Here is a 19985-nt window from a genome sequence, read left to right on the forward strand (position 1 = left end):
CCCATCCAAGCCGGTCCCATCGTCCTCCCTCCCTCCTTCCCCCCACAATGAGAGAGCAAATTTACATATTTCGATGATGACTTGGTGGATCATACTGGATTGTAAATGAAAAGAAACAATGGACACATGCACACGTAAACTACATAGATACGTACGTCTTTGCAAATGTCCAACTGTGTCTGCGGCGCAAGGTCTCCGATTGTTTAATTTTTGCTGAAGCCTCCAAAAAGGGAGGAGACGTAAGCACACATATGCACACATAGACACTCATTCACACATGTATAGACTGACTCTCTCTCTCTCACACTCACACTCACACACACACACACACACACAATTTAACAGATGGTTTGGTTAACTGAAACATCAATTATTGCATTGCCTTGGCAAGCATCTGAGAGAGGCTCCAGAGTGTGTGTGTGTGTATGTGTGTGTTAGTCCTGTAGGATATGAGTGTTTGGTGAGCTGTTGACCTGAAGGAGAAAAGGGTTAATGCTACACTCCTTCAGAACAAGCCCACAGGGCATTGGTCCTCATCGGCAACAGATTTCAACACAGCGTGCTCACATTTTTTTTTTTTGGGAACACTTTGGATTAATTCTGATTTCATTTAAATAAGCAGCAAGTTTTTTTTTTTTTATGCATAATATTGCAAATTTAGTAAAGCTTGTATTCCTTAGCTTTTATGTTCTTATGATAGACTGCATGTTTTTTATTCATTGTTTTACAGATTTTCAATTAGCCCTCTATTTGTGAAAGTACCTGTTTATATTTGTTAGTTTCCAGATTCTGTAATGATCACTTGAAACCTCTCAACAATTTGTGACTTTCTTTTTCCCCTTTAGTACTTCAACACAATGAATGAACAACGCATGAATGGACTGATGCCAGACCCTCTACAAATTTTTCCACGAGGTACGGAGTGACATATTATAATTTGTCACGGATGTAATAATGCTGAGAGGCTCTCCATTTTTGTAATTAATGTGTTGACAATTGGTCACAAGCATTCTAAAACATGTAAAAATATTTGCACTTTCCCAGAAGTCACAAACTATTTTATAGAGATTTTTGTGAATCACTTGAGCTGTTTTCAAACAATAAGAAACTGGGAGTGTTACGTGCCCTGAAGTAACATTATAGCCTCTGGACAACATTACAATTCAGTGGCTCATTATCGGCTGTTATCATGGCATGTGTAAATCAAAATTTTTTCACCTCAAGGACATTGAAACTCCGAACTTGTGTTAAGGCTAAGCCTTGCCCAGATGTCGAGCATTGTGTAGTTTCATCCTTAAAAATTAGTTTGCAGTTTGAATGCCTTCCCAGTACATACCTTCTCTATATCTACATGTAGTTTTCTCACTATTCTTGAGTTATACAAAATCCCCAAGGGCAAAGTGACAAAAAACTGTATTGAGCCTCTCTCTCACTCTTTCACTATATATATATCTATATCTCTTTCTTCCTCTCTCTTTCCTTCTCATTCTCCTTTCTCTCCGTGACTCTGTTATTCCTACCTACCACCAGCCGTCTCAAGAGTCCAACATCTCAATCACCCTCTTTGCCTTCAACTAATTTCAAAGTAACCCTCATTTCATTCCTTTCTTCTTCTTTTTTTGCCTTTTATAAAGAACTGATTCCTTTTCAGCACATTTGTAAATGGCCCAGTGATGTGTTCTACAATCTAGTCAATTACTGTTTCAGCTGGCAAGACTCCAGGGATCCGGAACATACATGGCCTGAAGGTACCTATCTCAATAATTGTTTCAGCTGCCTTACACAGAGTGTGTGCGAGGGAGTATGTGTGTGGTGAGGGGTGGGGGGTTTTGAGGCGAATGGATTGGTAACGCTGTGTTCCACTTATTGAAATGTCAATTGCAGTCAAGGCTCTCCTTTTCACTCATTCTCTTGCTCCCCTCATCTATGTTTATGTATGGAGATGGCTGGCTGTGGCTGTAATCGGGGCTTTTCTTTCTCCTTCCCTACCTCCCTGTTCTGCATTCTTTTCTCTAATGCAGAGATAGTCATTTAAGAACAAGGTGTTATATGGAAACCCTGATTCCCCCTCGAGAGTATTATGATCCTCTCTCCATACCATATTATGGGAAGAACGTCAGCATTGGTTAGACCAAAGTCAGGCAGTAAGAAGATGCCATTGTTCAACCATGAAATTGTCATTACAAGCCCCTCTTTTCCATTTACAAATGGCCTTGCCCAGACCTTCCCATTTTATGTTGGGCATATGTTGCTATTGAAACTCTATTGCTAATTACCATGGGTTAAATGACTTGACATCGCCTCCATCTCTCCAGATGATTGTTACATCTATCTCCATTTCAATAATAAAATGTGTTTTATTTAATGTATCCTCCGAGGAGCTTTGCTAACAACTACACAACTGTCAGTGTTTTTTTTTTTTAAGGTCAAGGGTCTGTTTTGAGAAGATGATGTTTTCCAAAAACCTTTAGTCTTTTTGGTAATCTTTCCCCTCTTTTCTCCTGATTTAATATAAAAGTAATTGGCTGAGGGGAGTCTTGTGCGCTGTTTAAATTAGGTCTTCCTGGGCACTAATTAAAGAGAGAATCCCTGTGCTTTAGTGGACCCAACACAGCGGCCTTTTGACCTCAATTAAATTAGTTATTTTTAGCATCCCCTTTACAGGGTCTTGTCTCTTCTTTTTTGTTTGATATCTGGGTTGAGTGTAGAGGTCTTTGGAGTAAACATAGATGCAGATGAATCGATGTAAAGAGCAAAGTCCCTAGTGAGGCATGAAATTTTTAATGTCTTAACTTTATTTTCCTTCAGTCTTTAACAACCCTTTTTTTTCTGTCTCACTAAGTTAAGTCATATTTCTGTATTTGCCACAACACACTGGACATAAACTGAGAACAAAACTAACAAAAGCTCCCTCGCTCCCAACGTAACCACAAATGACACAAACAACCAGTGCATGTGTATTTAAAACAATGAGCACCACAGTGGACCAAATGTAACATACAAAAAAGAAATTCAGAACTGCTAAATTAAACCAATCTTACCAAAGTCCTGATTAGATGAGTCCCTATGTCATGAACTGGCTCATAATTCAGACAAAAATAGGAGGGAGAACACACAGAAGGTTATCAGACTGTTTATTTAATCAAAGTATTTACAAAAATAAATAAATGACGTGACAAAATCAGGTGATGTAAGGAGTTGTGTGGATGAGTGAAAAATAATGTCGGCTAAATTCGGAAAGAAACGACAAATCAAACAAGTAATAACCAGGAGCACTGAGCCGACCAGCTAAGTGGACTCTCCAGACCTGCAACCCAGGTGAACCTCATCCCACTGACAAACTCCACTCTGCTACCACTTCCTGAAAGGGGAGGAGAACATAGTCAGGACATGCACAGTAGGAGCAGGAGGGGTCGTCACAGCATGCAAATATATTTTTAAGTCTCCCCTCTTTTTCCTTTTGCTGTCTGTCAGCTGTTTCCTTGTACGTGGACACCTTTTTTATTTCTTTTTGCCCGCCTCCCTTCTCTCCCACGAAAGCCAATTAACCTCGAGGCTGAACCGAGAGCCTGTGTTTTGTTCTTGTTCATTAGGGGGTCTGGCCATATGTCTGTGTGTCTGCCTGTCTGTCTTTTGGCCTTGACCACTAAAAGTAAGTGTGTGTGTGTGTGTGTGTGTGCGTGTGTCCCTGGCTTACGTGAATGTGTTTGCAAACCTTCAGGTTAATACAAGACCTAACCCAGCCAATGACTGCACTCATGCTGTTCAGGACACTTTGGCCAGCAACAGGTGAGCATGCTGGGGCACGTTGAGCATGTTACACTACTGGGAATAAACTTGAGTGGATTGTTGATAGATGAGTAGACGTATGTCTGTGATACTTACATCAGTGATTCTGTGCTCTTTTCATCTTCCAGCTTAAAGAAATCATCTGCTGAGTTGAAGAGGATCTTGACAAATGGACAGGTGAGCTTGTCTTTTGGGTTAAGTAGAATTCGATTGCTTTTAATTCACAGCCTCTGCTATCACACCTTTTCCATTATACAGTTCTAGCACTACTCGGCTTGACTCGACTCCACTCTACTCCAAGCGAGCCGAGCCAAAACTAAAATATGACGTCAGCAGACTGCCGGCCACAGATTGGTCAGAGAGTCTTCACTTGAAGAGTCATAAGCCCGACCTCCCACACAAGAATCAAAACCCGCAATTTTTAAATAATGGCAACAATAGTTACAGCAAGTTTCACACCATTTAGTTACAGTGAGTTTCACTTGAGTTAAAGTGGCTCCTGTGCTCAAAACTACACCGTGGTCCTTCGACAAGGTGCAGACGTTCCTGTGTGTGATGGCAGGCGAGAGGAGCCGTGCTATGACGACCCCACCTATGTTGAGGAGGTACTATGAAGTAATGGAAAATGACGTACCTGATACCAAACCGAGTAGAGTCAAGTTGAGTCGAGTCAAGCCGATTAGTGCTAGAACTGTATAATGGAAAAGCACCACTAGTTTCCAATGACTAGAGAACAATGGACCTCATGCAAGAACATTTTTGTATTTTTATCCTAAAACTCTCAGATTTTCTCTAGAAGGTGTGCACGTTTGTGAGATGTGACCATTAGCATAATCCACACCCCTAAAATTGCCACATAAGAATTTGTGTTCCCTTCTGTTTGTGCACAAGTGTAAAAAAGTGTAAAGATTAAAGTCCTGATTTAAGAAATCAGAAGAGAGACCTAACACATTTAAGTGTGCTAGTAGGAATGTATGAATCAAGTTAACATGTTGTCAGAACTTGTGTGTACCGTGACAGAAAAAATACAGGGAATGATTTGATGTGCTTTGTAAAACAAACCGCTCTGTGATGGGAAGCGGTCAAGGAATGTGATTGTCAAAGATGAAAGTTAGATGAGAGAATATTCTAGTCTACAGGTGATTTTATAGTGTCAGCTGTGAGATGAGATGATACCGGAAAGAGAGCTGCAGAGAGACACAGAGGTAGCTGTCTAAGTTCCTTCACAACTACTGAAATTGTAGAAGTTGCTGTTCCAAAATATGCTTAAAAAAATAATAATATAATTACAAAAAATATAAACCTTTCAGTAAATCTGCAGCTATGATGATAAAAAATATGGTAAACAATATAAATTCTGCATTAAATTTGCTTTACTTGTATATTAAGTCATTTGTTAATTTCAGTATCATATTTTTTTAATTTTATTTTTTTATTTATATTATAATTGTAAGTCAAACAAGTGTTAAAGGCAGAGATTATCTATTCATGACACATACAACAGGGTCTGGACCACTTTTAAATTTCCTTCTTACCTTCGAGAAATTCTAAGTACAAGAAAATTGATGAGTGCCACAAATGGTCTTAAATCACTTGTACTCGCAATTTAAGAATGTATGTTTGCTTGAGTGCTTCTTAGATGAGACCCATTGTAACTAATGTTTGGCCTTTCTATGTAATTGTTGATTATTCCAACTGTGGACATGTTATATCTTATATATCTTGGCTGAGCCACACTGAGGACAGGGGGTCTGTGGGATCCTTGAAACACACACTCGCAGACACTCTCTATCACACACTTATACGCACACACACATACATACACACACAGTCAGAGTGGCTAACGTGTCAGGGAGACAATTAAGCCAGCGGCCTCTCAGGTTTCTGCTGTAACACAGTGAACTAATAGAGCTGTTCACTCCCTGTTCCTCCATCTCTTCTCATTCTCTTTACCTACCCTCAGCATGTTATCAAATCAATTGAAGCAAACAGGGGGCGGGGGAGTTTTGACTGCATGGACGCCTGCATGTGTGTTGGGATGCCTGCCTCTTTTTGTCTGTACAAAATTAGTTTTGGCTGCCCCACGTTGATATCATACAGTATCTGCCTCAGTGTATAAAACAGACTTATTTTCAGGGCTCTGCATTCACACGCATGTTAAATAAATGCTCTAATTTTCTCAGCTGTGTGGACTGTTGCAAAAATAAATGATGGTATTATATTTCATAATTTGATAATATTATAGTTCAATATTAGGGCAATTCACATTTTGGCCATGTTGAGTTTGGACACGCCTCCCTATTCTGTTACAACAGAAAGTGTCTCCAAACGTTTGACTTGTACTCTACACAACAGGATTCATTTGAAATTTAAATTTTTTTGTAATACTAAATAAATAAATAAGGGGATATACAGGGTAATAATATTTTGCACTTGCAAATTTTCATGTCATTGAGACTTATTTATTATTGTGAATAATATTACTTAAAATTAAGGTTTTGTGTCTCAGCAATTAACTTGTCAATGCAAAAGCATTTTCTTTATATTTTGCAATAAATACATTCATATGCATTAATATATACACATTGGACTTAGCATGTTAATCTTTTCTTAAACATTTAATTGCTAGTCACTGCTGTAACATAGTATTTCTCATTCTATAACTCCAACACGGCATAATTATTTGTGAAAATAATGTATAATGACTGGTTTAGTTATAGATTTCTCCACACATACATGAAGTTAAGGACATTATTTAGAAGTAGAGACCAACAGGGAACAATAGAACTTTTAAACTTGATGCTGATTTTAATATTAACGGGGTTAAAAGAAAATGTAAGAACTATATATCTGCTGATATTCCTTTTTTTTAATGAGTAACATAATATAAACAAACATTTTTGATAAGTAACCCTTATATTTAGTTATAGTGGAGTTCTGAACAGGGTATATACTGAGCGAGACGTTATACAGTTGTAAAAATTCTACCTTTAGGAAATTAAGTTGTATTCTCTGTCTCGTTACCTGAGAGCTTAACATGAGAAATGTTCACATGTGGTCTAACTCAATTATAACTACAGTATTGTTTGTCCACATTAATTTACAGAGGAACCTACAGGTCATTTTGGATTGCTTGGAGAGTAGAGGAAACTTTTGCCCAGAATAGCCATGTTAGCACATGCTCTGTTATTTTACCCCCATCTGACACTTCTAATCAAAGTGGACTGCAAAGACAACAGCAAACAAATCATCATTAAACTCTACATCAGTCACTCCCTCCCTCATCCTAGCACAATGTCCTTTTTATAAATTGGACAGCAAACGTCGTATTGATCTCCTCTCCTCCTCCTTCTGCCTCTCCGTTTTCTCCTCTTATGTTGCTGAACTTGGAGTGTTTATAGCCTCCAGTGAAAATGCAGCTCGCCCTCTCTTTCTTTTGTGCGTAGTTACACATACAGTATCATCCCACTGGTCGCATGTCTTCTTATGTTATAACATCCAAGCACCATGCTGTACACCTGTTTATGCGTGTATGTGTGTTTGTTGCTCTTCAGATAAATGCCCAAGATATCCACTATCAAGAGCAGCTTGGCCATGGAAACGGAGGCACAGTTTACAGGTAAGTGTTTGCCGGCTCTCACATTGAGGCACAAGGCCACAGCACAATAACAGATAGTGACACTGAAAAGATACCTGCTGAAGCAAGTGAGATAGTGAGAATGATGAATTCAGTGATGCTGAAGCTGCTATACAGTGCAAGTATTAAGGAACAATGTCTCAGTAAGTGGCCGGTTTTAGACTGATGAGTGTGATATACTTCTTAACTTTTCATGTTTTTTTTTCTGCTCAGTTTTTATGACAAAATTGCAGACATCACTCTACAATAGTGTTATGTGTACAGTTATCCATTCTTGAACACTCTCCCCTGTTCCTCCATCTGTCCATTTATCTCTCACTGTTTCGTGTGTCATCTATCAAGCTGGTTTGTGTCTTCATTTATTTATTCCGCTTTGAAGGTTGCAAACATATATGATATTGATTTGAGGTTGTAAGGTATGACAGCAGTTGACTTAATCAGTCTATAGTACAGCACATTACCTGCCACAATAGAGGAGTTCCATCCTCACCAACTAGACAGATGTATCACTACCCTGCTAACGTTATGACAAGGTTGGCATTTGCGTCGCTGCCTCTATCCTTCTTTTCCCCACCCTCTTTTTCCTCCCTCTCATCAATCCGCTACTATTGAGCTGTTTTATTGAGATTGAAGTATTGATCACTGCTCAGACTAACCTTGACTTGACAGAGTGGTCTGCCTCAAATATTCTCCAGCAAACCCAGTAAATTTCCCCATCTAGCAAAATCCACAGGACAATCTTTTTTTTTTCTCTCTCTCTCTCTCTCCAACCACCCTTTTACTGTTTTATGGCTTTGAGGTAGTTTCATTAAGAGCCAATCTCTCATAGTTGTAGGAGAAAGGGATTGCTGATCAGTTTGGCACTAGAAATGGTTACACTGCACTGGGGAAGGCCAATATTGCAAACCCAACAACTTTTCAGTCAATTTAGCCCAGCAGAAAATCCATATTCTTTGGTGCTGAAACTGTTATGGTTGAGAGGAGGGGGGGGGAGGGGGGGGATACACATTAAAAAAATCTACCTTTTTATATTTGTTGTTTTGGAGTTATGGATTTTCTTTTTTTTAATTTAATGGGTTTTTTTTATCTGAGAATTTCAGAAAATCTCATGTAGGTTTTAATTAAGATCAAAACATTCATCAGTTTTATTGGTGCTTTTTCAGATCAGAAATACCCAGGCAGGTAGAGCAGGCCAAACATTATTTTCTCCAGCTTGGAAATGTTGCTCCTTTTGCAAATCGCTGAATAGAGTCTCTTCCCACTTTATTACGTATTTTATTATCCTTACCAGATGGCACAATCATATCAGCAGTTCTTTTGAGGTGCAGTGGTTCAACACCGTTTTCCCAGGTTGTCGAGATCCTTGTTGTATCAGAACGAGGCTGGCTTGAGGCACACTGTAAGAATGTCCGCAAAGGAAACCCAGGGTGCTGGTTTCTCCACTGCTTCCTACACTGCATTTTACTCCTGCCATCCACTTGCATAGCAGCCAGATCCAGCACAGATCCATCACTATCCCACTTCATTACTGTGGTCATAGGATATCATATGGACTTCTTAGTTTGGAAAATCAGGATAAAGATAGTGAAAACTTACTGTTTTCCTGGTGCAAGGGTCCAGAAAATAGTCAGCAGAATATTGGCGATTACACAAGACCATCCAAAATCAGAGCAGATTGTAGTCCATGTGGGAGCAAATGAAATCCTGAATGAACAGTCAGAACTGCTTAAACTGGACTTAATTCATCTATTGAAGGTCCTGGAGTCACAGAACTGACACATTTATGTCACTTGAACAATCCCCACTCTTGGCTGTGGAGTGGGTCAGTTCAGTCTCCTGCTGAGCCTGTTCACCTGACTGTCATCGGCATCAGTGATTACGAGCAGCTTTCATTGACAATTTTGAACTTGTTTTGGGAGCATAGACAGCTTTACTAGAGCGATGGCTTCCACCCAAATAGAGCTGGCTCTTGCATGCTAACAGCCAACGTATCTTTCTATTTACAGCACTCACATGCTCCACAGCTCTCTAGTCATTCACATGCACCTGCCCACTTCCAGTCAAGCCCTTTGCTCTCTTCAAGTGACCAGTTCTGCAGTACTTGATATCCTCTGGGTCCGAGCCCCTGCCAGATCAGTTCTGCTATTTTTGATTAGTGCATATAATAGGCACTAATTAAGATGTAAAAGATGAAAAAATAAGTGGATATTTTTATCTATTAGAAGTCCTTTGTATATCAAACAGAGAGAGTTTATGGGGTTTTTTTGCCTTTACAAAACTGAACTGGTTATAAGAGCTACAGGAAATAGTGAATTTCTAACTGAACTGAACAGGTGTTAATTGTTTAGTTTTTGGTGTTTTGTGGTCTTAACACGACCTTCTGGAAATTTCATCAATAACTGTTAATTACTTCCCTGTTTCTTTCATTTAAATTGTTTTGTCACAATTAAGAAAAGCTCAAATATTTCTTGCCACTCTTCCCTTTTGTGTCACTTTTGATGTTATATTGACAAGGTGAGAGTACCAGAATGGCTACACGCTGAATTTGACTGGATTTTCCACTCTTACAGTTCCAGTCAATTTATTAAATCTTTTATGTTCTTATAAGGACTAAGTTCACCTACTTTGAGAGACAAAAACATTGATAATTACATCAAGTCAATTAACCAGGATGTGTTCACTTAGCTTTACCAGAGCTTTATCATGGTGGGATTTTCTTAACAGGTCTAGACAGGAAGCTGCAGTTATCCAATCAGGGATATAAAGAGACAACAAAAAATTTTGGAGTCTAGATTGATTGGATCACTTTAATCTGCTGTCTACCTCGATCACTGCTGACCCCAACCTTCGGGTGTTGCTTCTGTACAAGCAATTGCCTCCAAAGTACTTAGGAAGAGGTTTAAGAGATTTTCCTTTATCAATGGCTGTTTTTACTCTGTTGCCAGTATTTATTCTGGGTGACTATGAGTAGTATGATTGACCATGATTCGTTCAGTACATGCAGATTTTGTATGTTACTTAATGCTGCTACTCATGCTTTCATTCAAAAACCAGTCTTTATAACATCTTTTATTTTTGCTGTTCTAACCATCACCTATTTGTCTATGAAAATCGTACTCACTAGATTGCTGGGATCTTTAAATGTGATGACATCACTATACCCGGGTTTAACAATAGGAAACACTAACAGACAAACATACAGGACTGAAGCTGCTGCTGAGGTGCTGCTTTGCTGTACAGCACATGGCATTGTACAGTATCTCTTGAAGCCTGATTTTCATTCCAGCAGACAGATATTCACAATGTATTCATCATCATTTTAATAAGATGAAGAATTAGCTAGACATATACTACTCTTAATGTAATGGAAACACATGTACATTAGTTTTGATCAGGTTTTTCTATATTATTGTGAAGGCTATAGATCATTTTTATTGTGTTGCATAGCCCTAAAAAACAAATTTTGCAGTCTGGTGCAGCTAAGGAGCGATGATCTTGCAGCATACACGCTGCGGGCCTGGACTGGGTTCTTGCTTGCTTAGAAACCAGCACTCAATGCACTTCAGCCTCTACCCTTTGGTCCATCTTATATTAGGCTTATCACGTGTGAAAAGCACTACCAAAGACTCCCCACCTTTTAACCTTTTAGCCCATTTATGACCCAGAGCCATTTAGACTCAATTGGATGTTACCAACACCTCAGCTCTCCATAGCCTGCTGCTGACCCGACCATCCATCAATGTCGGCCTTTGTTTTTTATTACACACTCTCTCAGAGGTCCATCTTGTCCAACAATCTAACCGACTCTGTGGCTTATAAATACAATAACAAGGACACACAGGGTATTTTTTGTGACTCATGGATCTAGCAGTGCAATTAAAACAAGCACATTTGCTTGGCTGTAACTGTGGTGACATCTACTTAGACACCCATAGCTTTTCCTTTAGTCTCAGCCCATTTTCTCCATTGATTTTGTTTTGTCACCTCATTGATTGGATTTCACATTGAAGGACCAAACCTCTTTGGCTAATTGGTGGTTACCTAGTATTATGTGTTCAGATACATTAAAATTGTGTCTAGAACCAGTTAACAGGATTTGGTTCACACCGTCATCCACAGTGCCTCTCAGATGCATCTTGAGCGACCGCTTGCGATTTGACTTTTTCCTGCCAGCTTACACTTGATTTTATCTGTAAACTGTGACATCCAAGCTGAGGAAAATATGCATGTACCCACTGACATGATGATAGAGATGAAGACTTCATTATACTTCAAACAAACTAGTTTGTAAAGTGTCATCTGAACACTAGAATTGAAAGTATTCATACCAGTTTTTACCTATACTAGGAAATGCAACCTCTGAAGAAATTACAAATGATAGCTGAAAGCTGTTTTAGATTGCATTGCTAGAATCTGAATAGTATTGAAAATCTACCCAGAGTAATGCTCTAATCTCTGACATTTCTATAATATGAAATGGGATTGGAGTAGACAAGGTGACTAGGAGACATATTTTTGTTTGTGCCAGTTCATGCCAGGATGTAATGTTGTTTTTGTACTTGTTGTTTTTTATGTTTGTGAGATAAAGGCAGTTTTGAATTGTGAATGAAACCTGAAGGTTTGAGGTGACTGACCGTTAAAAACAGACAAAGAGAGGCGAAGGGGGGTCTTATCAGGAGTACTGGGTTTTGCAGTCTCAATTAGTAGCCTGGAAGTATGTGTACACCTTCAGCTCTACTGAGTGTTGTCCTTGGTAGGGTTCAAACTCAACCTTTGGATCTAAAAGGGGAACAGAAGGGACAAGATCTTAAAGTGGATATAAAGCAGCCAATGAAGTTAACATAATTTTACTAAAACGATTTTCAATTAAATAACCAACGTACAAATAAAAACAAAAAGAGAAACTGCATTACATGTTTCATGACAAAGGTACCACCATCTTGTAATACTATAACCAGTAAAATCACAAGGTTTTTTGGACTGCCTGAATTCCACTGATATGACACCAGAGACAGTGAAAGATAGAGACTGGGGAGCTGCATGACAGAAGAAGACAAAAACGGGGCCAATATTGTATTACTCCTGGATGTACAAATGAGTTTAATTGGGTTAAAGACGAGGACAGAACAAATAGTTTTGTTAGTATAAGAGTCCTCTCCTATATTAAGACATTGCATTGATTTCAATGCTGATGGAATTGGTTCCTTAAATTGAGCTCTATCAGATAGACATCTAGTAAAGATGTTTTTGTCTAATGACATGACGACCAGTAATACGAATTCAGAAGTTATTAAGTAATGGTCCGATAAAACTAGATTCTGTGGAAAGACTATTAAATGTTCAATTTACACTGAGAGAAGCCAAATGAGTCTGATAGTGAGATATACACAGTGCTAAGGCTATCATTGTCGACATCCACATGAATGTTAAAGTTTGAAAAACTCAGATAGAATTCAGATAAAAACTCAGAGTATGGGCCAGGAGGGCAGTACACTATCACAAATAGAACTGGCTGTAAAGTTTTCCAGGTTGGGTGTGAAAGACTTCAGTACAGGGCTTTTGAATGAGTCATAATTAAGTTTAGGTCTAGGATTGATTAATAAGCTTAAATGGCTGCAACTCCACCTCCTCGACTGGTGTTTCGAGGAATGTGAGTATTAATATGACTGAGGAGAGTGGATTCATTTAGGCTGACATATTCTTCATTACATAGCCAGGTTTCAGTAATAATATAATAATAATAATAATATGGTATCTGATATTTGGTTGTTTACTAATTCATCTGACAGAGATCTAATGTTTAAGGGTCCACATTTAATTCTCCTATTTTGTTGTACTGTTGCAGTAGTGGTGTTCATTTTAAAAGTTTTATATATAACTCATCGTATGTTGACCTTTGATTTCATTAATATAAGTGAACAGGGGCTGACACAGTCACAGCCAAATCACAGCCGAAGCTATCTCCTGGCACTTTTCACATAGAGCAGGTCTCGTCTGTACTCTTTATTTTACATACACACAGAATTCCCCCGTGATTAAGCACTGGGTGACAGCAGCAAAGAAATACTCCCCTTTAACAAGAAAGAAACCTCAAGCAGACTGGGTCTCTTGGTGGGCGGCCATTTGCCTTGACTGGTTGGGTTAACAGAGAAAAGGGGAAAGCAAGAGAAGCGAGAGACATAGAGAAGTAACAATAACAACAATAGTAATAGGAATATTACGAATAATAATAATAATATTAGCAAGCATAACTGCCTTTATACATTTTGATGTTTAAAACTTAATATGAAATTGCTGGAATATGCTGAATAGTTTGACATTTGAATGGTTTTTCTTGCACAAAGTATGCATCTTTTTAAAAGGTCCAAAAACTATATGGGGACTAATGTGGAAGAACTAGCTGAATAATAAAGAGTGAGAAGAACAACAATGACAATGAGTGTTCAGGGAAGAGTTAGACGGTTGTTGTAGCGCAAACTTCCAGACAATCTCTGCCCAAGGACATTAAAGGTGTGTGAAGAATGAAAGACAAAAGTGTGCTACTTAAAAAGTCAGTGGGATAGATTCTCTTTGGACCCGGCTAGAACAAAGTTTTGGACAGATTGCCCGACAGACAGATATATATTTTGAAATCAGTAAATGTAAAATTAAATGTAGCAGTAACACTAATCACCTTTCAGTATTGCAGAGGTAATAATGCAGCAGCTCTTACCTTCTGTTGCATGTTGATAATGACAATGGCTTTCTTTTCCTGTTGTTGTATTATGACATGTGTGACTGGTCTGACAATTGGTGAATTTCACAAGACAACTTCTATGAATAAAAATCAGCTGCAATATTTTTGTTCATAATAGTAAATATAATGTGCCAAATCCATTCGTCCTGACATGCATTTGTTTCTGCAGTAGTGTCAGACTACCAAACCAAACTGTGACAAAGAAAATTAACACACTTTCAAAGACAGTTGTGTAAAATTGGACTATAACTTTCCTTATCTTCTTTAAGAAATACGACTTCTGAAGATCAATTTTTACAGTTTTATTAACATTGCTTTCCCATTAAAAATTTCCAGACATAGTATTGCCAAAGAATTTAAACTCTTTAACATATTCATCTGGTTTTCCAGCATTATCAAGAGATGGTTTTCTGCCTTTGACTCTCCTGAAGTCCCATGAAGGTTTTTTGTACTCTATGCGTATGTCTGTCAGAGTTTAGGTTTCTGTCTGTCTGTCAGGATCACCATTACAGCTGTATCAGGTGAGTCAGGGAGAGAGAAAGCTGGCCCATCATCCATGTGGCAGTGTAAAAAGTACCACGTTAGCCCTGATCCAAGAGGCCAGTATCTCTAACCTACAGCCCTAACTTCAGAGACATAGAAAGACACCCTATGAATACTGCATGATGGAGCTTTTATTACAGAGTGAGCTGGAGTGTAAATAAGATCCAGGCAATGGTGCACGTTTACTGGGGTCAGATCAGGGGGAAGTGGCGGGGGGTGGCTATGTAACCTTGTCCCCATCTCTCCCGCTGTCACTAGCCTGTCACTGTAACTCATACAGGGATGCTCCGCCCTGAGGTGGTCAAGGACAGTCTGGGAATAAAGCTTTAAGCAAACAGTAGTCACACCATATTTCTATCCCAAAAGTATGCTCTTATAAACACTTTTAAACAGTGTGTTCGTCATTTAATTAGTACTGGGTTATTAATCATAAACATATTCTATATACGTTGGGCATATCGTTCATAAATATAGATCATGGAGACAATGCCTTCAGTCTTATGGTAATTATATTTAAGAAACCACTCTGTTAAAAAATAACATTCAAAAATTATTTGGACCTGAACCAATATGCCAAATAATTTCTTGAGCTTTATTATATTTTTAAGTGTTAATAAACAGATGTAGGCCTGTAAAAAAACAAAACACAAACATACATTACCTATGCACACAGTGTCCCGCATACACAGAGCTGCTCTCCTCAAGTAATAGTTAGGTGTGTTCAGTGGCAGCCACAGGCTCAGTATGTCATTCAGGATGTCTAGACTAGTCACAGAACTACAAGTTGTTTAGCATGATGAAGACTTGGTTCAATCTCTTTTCAGGATACCTTTACACACATTACCTGCCCAGTCACTATTTAACATGTCTACCCCTGTGATCTTGCCTCAATTAACATCTTTATTTTAATTAAGAGGTAGCAGTCATGCTTAACTGATATTGATTGTAGCTTCAAGGAAGACTGATACATCAAAATGGAAACAAGACCATCAGCCTTATGTGCAAAGAGCTCTTTTCCACAAAACATGACATTTAAGATCAAAAAACACTCTTGGGGCAAAAAGAGTCTATGAAAGTCATAACCATGCTTGCAGTTCATTCTCACAAACTTGAATCGAAAAAATGATTCTGTATCTTTGGCCAGTCCATATTTGTGTTACGTATTTGTGGGGTCTAATCATTTATGTGTCAACATTCATGTGACTTGAAACAAATCAAAAAGTTAGCCACATCCAAGCCACAGCCATAAAACTTGCCACTAACTATGAAATGACTATGCAATTAAATAAAACTAAATATGTGTGATGATTGTGAATTATTAGGAAAGTTAAAAGTAAAAATAACCCACTAATGTTCAATTATTTTTTATAAGATCCCCCAAAATATACAGTTTGTTCTTGACTTCATCAGTTATGAGACCCTTATGGATGAAGTGCAGCTAGTGTACAGCATGGCGTAGATACAGTCAGGAACCAGTGTTAGTTCTAACTGTAGGTAAATAAATGACATGGCACTAATAGGTGTCATTAATTAAAGGCCTGGGCCAGTTTAGAGGTGTCTGGCCGAAGAGCAATGCGATACTCCAATCTAAGACACATTAATCACACCTTGCCACATATACATTCTCTCTAGAAGACCCGCTGACAGGTGAGTAGTCAGGTATCACATGTACTTTGCTGGCTTGCAAGCAAACCGTGTGACGTATGCTGTCCCCACCTCATCCTCATTACCTGACAGCTGTTGGACAGAAGTCGTCCTTGAGGATTGTATGTTGAGAGGTCCTGAGCTTTTGTCACTGGTGCCGTAAACTAACCTTCGAGGGCTGTAACTAAAGCCGTCATTTGGCATTAAGGAGTTTGATAATTAAATCATTACGGAGGCGGTCTATGGCTGCTGCTGTACTTGCAACTCAAAACTCTGTCTGGAACAAGTAGTAATAGGTCTGACTGGATCTGGTTTTGGGTGGTGACCTCTGACCTTTGAGATAAATAACATACTTTTTTCATCTGATTCTTCTACTGCACTGAAAATCACAGATGAGGAATGTTTATTTTATCGGTTTGTCATCTATATTCTTTTAGTTCCCATCACCTGTACTTTTTCAGTGATGGCAGGTCAGACGTGCCAGTTCTTGTTTGGTTGCATCTCTCTATTTACATTTTTGCTTTATTCTACTAATGGAAATACATATTGTACTTATACTCCTGACATTAAAGCAAACTATGAAAATGAACTTGAAAATCAAATCAAAGGCCCACAGGGGACAACAAAAACATCTTTGTATAGTTTTGTTTCATGTTGTCTTCTTTTTCTTTTGTCTTTCTAGAGCTTACCATATTATTGGCAAGAGGGTTTTAGCTGTGAAGGTGAGATCACTACCTGCATCACTACCTGCATTGAGACTTTGATGAAATAAAAAACCTCAAATCTCAAATTCATCATTGCAACGCTGTTTACTCTACTACTTAATAAACCTTTATTTTTACAAAGACATCATGTCCATAACACCTCCTGTATTATATTGTTTATTGATTGTATCTTTCATTATTTTGTCTCTTTACAGGTCATTCCCTTAGACATCACGGTAGAACTACAGAAGCAGATCATGTCTGAGTTAGAAATACTCTACAAGGTCAGCTTTGACTAATTTTTTTGTTTCTATTTACCTTTTTTTCTTTTCTTCACTGAGTGTCCTATCATATGTGCGGTGTTAATTAACAATGAGTCTAAGTAATGCAGTGCCAATTTATCGCCTCCGCTTTTACAATATAAGCTGGGGATCAGTGACACATGGACACACGTAGCACACACATGAAACAGGCATGTGGGTTTTTTCCCATGCTCAAAAAGAGGGATTACTCTTAAGCCTAGAAAATGTACCCATCCAAACAATCTGACTATGGAAACGATCTTACCTCTTCCACTAGCCCCTTTCTATCATGGACTCATTTTTGTCTTTTTTAGGGCGGGAGGCAGGGGATCTTTAGGAGGAGTTAGCAGGTCAACAGTATATGCCACATAGAAGTGTTATACATTATTCAGTCAGTCAGTAAAAAGGAGACGTGTGGGTACCCACACAACTCATTTTCACTTAAATAACTTAAGGTGAAAGGTCAAATGAACCCTTTGAAAATGGCCATGCCAGTTTCTCCCTCACTAAAATTTAGCCTATCTTTGGAGAGCGATTTAGCCCCCCTCCTGACAAGCCATGATGACATGCTTGGTATGTTTGGTCCCAATGGGTCCAGTAGGTCTTCTAGTTTCATATGATACCAGCATCTTCACTCTTTCACAGTTTAAAAACTGAGCCCGTTGCCGCCTCTGAAAGAGAGCAATGTTGGCTGAGGATGCCGGTGTCCTTGGGGAGCTTAAGAGGTTAAAGTGGATAGTGATGCATTTTGGGTAATAAACATAGTTAATTATGAAAAAAGCAGTTGTGGTTGATTTGAAAGAAAGAGAGGATGAACAAACCACATTGAGCTCAGTATATTGTTGTGTTTAATGGAACTGCTTTGCTCAGCAGCACTTGATTCTACTTATCTACTCAGCATAAATATTTTTATATGCTCTTTAATTATGAAATTGTCTCTTCTCTTGATTGCAGTGTGACTCACCCTACATCATCACTTTCTTCAGTGCCTTTTTTGTAGAGAACAGGATATCCATATGCACAGAATTTATGGACGGTGAGTTTCTCCGCAGCGTAAACCAGTGGATCGTGTCATTTTTCTTTGCTAGCCACAGCTTGGTAGACTGGACTTAGGGGAACTGTCTTCTGTCTCTCTACTGTGTATCCATTCTCACTTCTGCAGATCACTGTGTATCACTGTGAGCTGCTTAGCATGCCTGTGTGCTAAAAGCTACAAGGGCGTGATAAATCTTGACTTGAGTGCATTTATAGGTGTGTTTGTATGTGTGTGTGTGTGTGTGTGTAGATTGGTGTGAGATGGGGGACCGTCTATGTTTTTCTGTGTGTGTGTGTGTGCGTGTGCGTGTGTGTGTGTTTGTCCAAGTGCGTGTTAATGCAGCGATTCCCCTGTTTCACACATTTGCTAACTTGTCAGCAAAGTCTGTCTAACCTCTGAGCACTCTTTACTTTATGGAACTTTACGGTTGTACTTGATTATTTGGAGACAAGAAAGTTCAATGTTCTGAATATTGGACAGGATAAGGAAACATCAGTACATTTTTCATCTTGAATCCTGTTTTATTGTTAGAAATACAGTATTTGTCATGAAATGGAATTGTAACAAACAGGGAACATATTGAATATAGTCGTAGACTTTATCTTGAAACATACTTGGAATGTGTGCGCTCTGTTTAAATCATTGAAGATATGAAAAGCGCTGGTCCGCTATTATGAGAAAGTCCACACTCAGATGGAACATTTCAAAAAAGATCCTTTTCTTCTTTGTTTTGGTCATCTTTGACTGTTTCTGTGAACATTTTTGATATTTCTGACTATTTTCTATATTTTTTTGTATTTTCAACAAATCTCATGTGCAGAGCCAAACCAACAATAAACTCCTCATACTTACAAAAAAAATGTTCTTAAGAAATGTGTTCATAATTTATAAAGTCATTTACTGTGTAACTATCTAAATGAATAAAACGCTTTGTCTCTTGCAGGTGGGTCTCTTGACGTGTACAAAAGGATTCCAGAGCACGTGCTGGGTAGGATTGCAGTGGCAGTAAGTCTAAATGAAATACACAAAACCTATTCATTAGTAGTTTGTGATTACTGAATGAAAAACATTTTAATCAGTTTGTGTTTATGAAATTTTAGAAACAATTATTTAAGTGTGTTATCTACAGTGTTGGAGTCGCCTGAAGTACCCCTCAGCTACATATCTCATGATGCAACAGACGGTGTAATCGTCCATGTGTGCCAGGCAGCCACAGTTTTTAGTGTGACCTGTTATTCATTTGTCGAATACAGAACTGGGCTAAGGGGGAAAAAAGAGTTATTTTATTGATGGGATAGAAGAAAAGAAAACCACAGGTGTGAATATTTCAATTAGCCTCTATTTGGTGAAGTGGTGGACAAAGTCAGTGCTGTTTTCCACATATCCTCCCCTCTCTCCTTTTCTACTCTCAGTTAAAACTAGCATTTCTATAGAAATGGCCTTGATGTTGACAAATGCATGTCTCCTTTCCACACTCATTACCCTTCTCCTGTCTCCTTTCCTCGATTCTGTCTTTCCCCCTTTAACTTTGTCCGTAATCAAACAATGACAGCTATTTAGTCAGTGTTAATTCTAATTCACAGCTTTCCCTTCT

The 19985-nt window shown here is 38.5% G+C and overlaps 1 protein-coding gene across 2 annotated transcripts in view; it reads left to right on the forward strand.

Moving 5' to 3' along the window:
* The window catches only part of map2k5 (mitogen-activated protein kinase kinase 5), a 55967-nt gene that overhangs the window by 5664 nt on the left and 30318 nt on the right, over positions 1-19985 (forward strand). For both annotated transcript variants that reach the window (XM_053316112.1, XM_053316120.1), the window contains exons 4-12: positions 846-915; positions 1708-1748; positions 3722-3789; positions 3918-3966; positions 7344-7408; positions 17032-17071; positions 17269-17337; positions 18310-18391; positions 19335-19396. In XM_053316112.1, the coding sequence (XP_053172087.1) occupies positions 846-915; positions 1708-1748; positions 3722-3789; positions 3918-3966; positions 7344-7408; positions 17032-17071; positions 17269-17337; positions 18310-18391; positions 19335-19396 (546 nt within the window). The remainder of the gene's footprint in view (positions 1-845; positions 916-1707; positions 1749-3721; positions 3790-3917; positions 3967-7343; positions 7409-17031; positions 17072-17268; positions 17338-18309; positions 18392-19334; positions 19397-19985) is intronic.

The sequence above is a fragment of the Scomber japonicus genome, chromosome 1 (assembly GCF_027409825.1).
Source record: "Scomber japonicus isolate fScoJap1 chromosome 1, fScoJap1.pri, whole genome shotgun sequence".
NCBI lineage: Eukaryota > Metazoa > Chordata > Actinopteri > Scombriformes > Scombridae > Scomber > Scomber japonicus.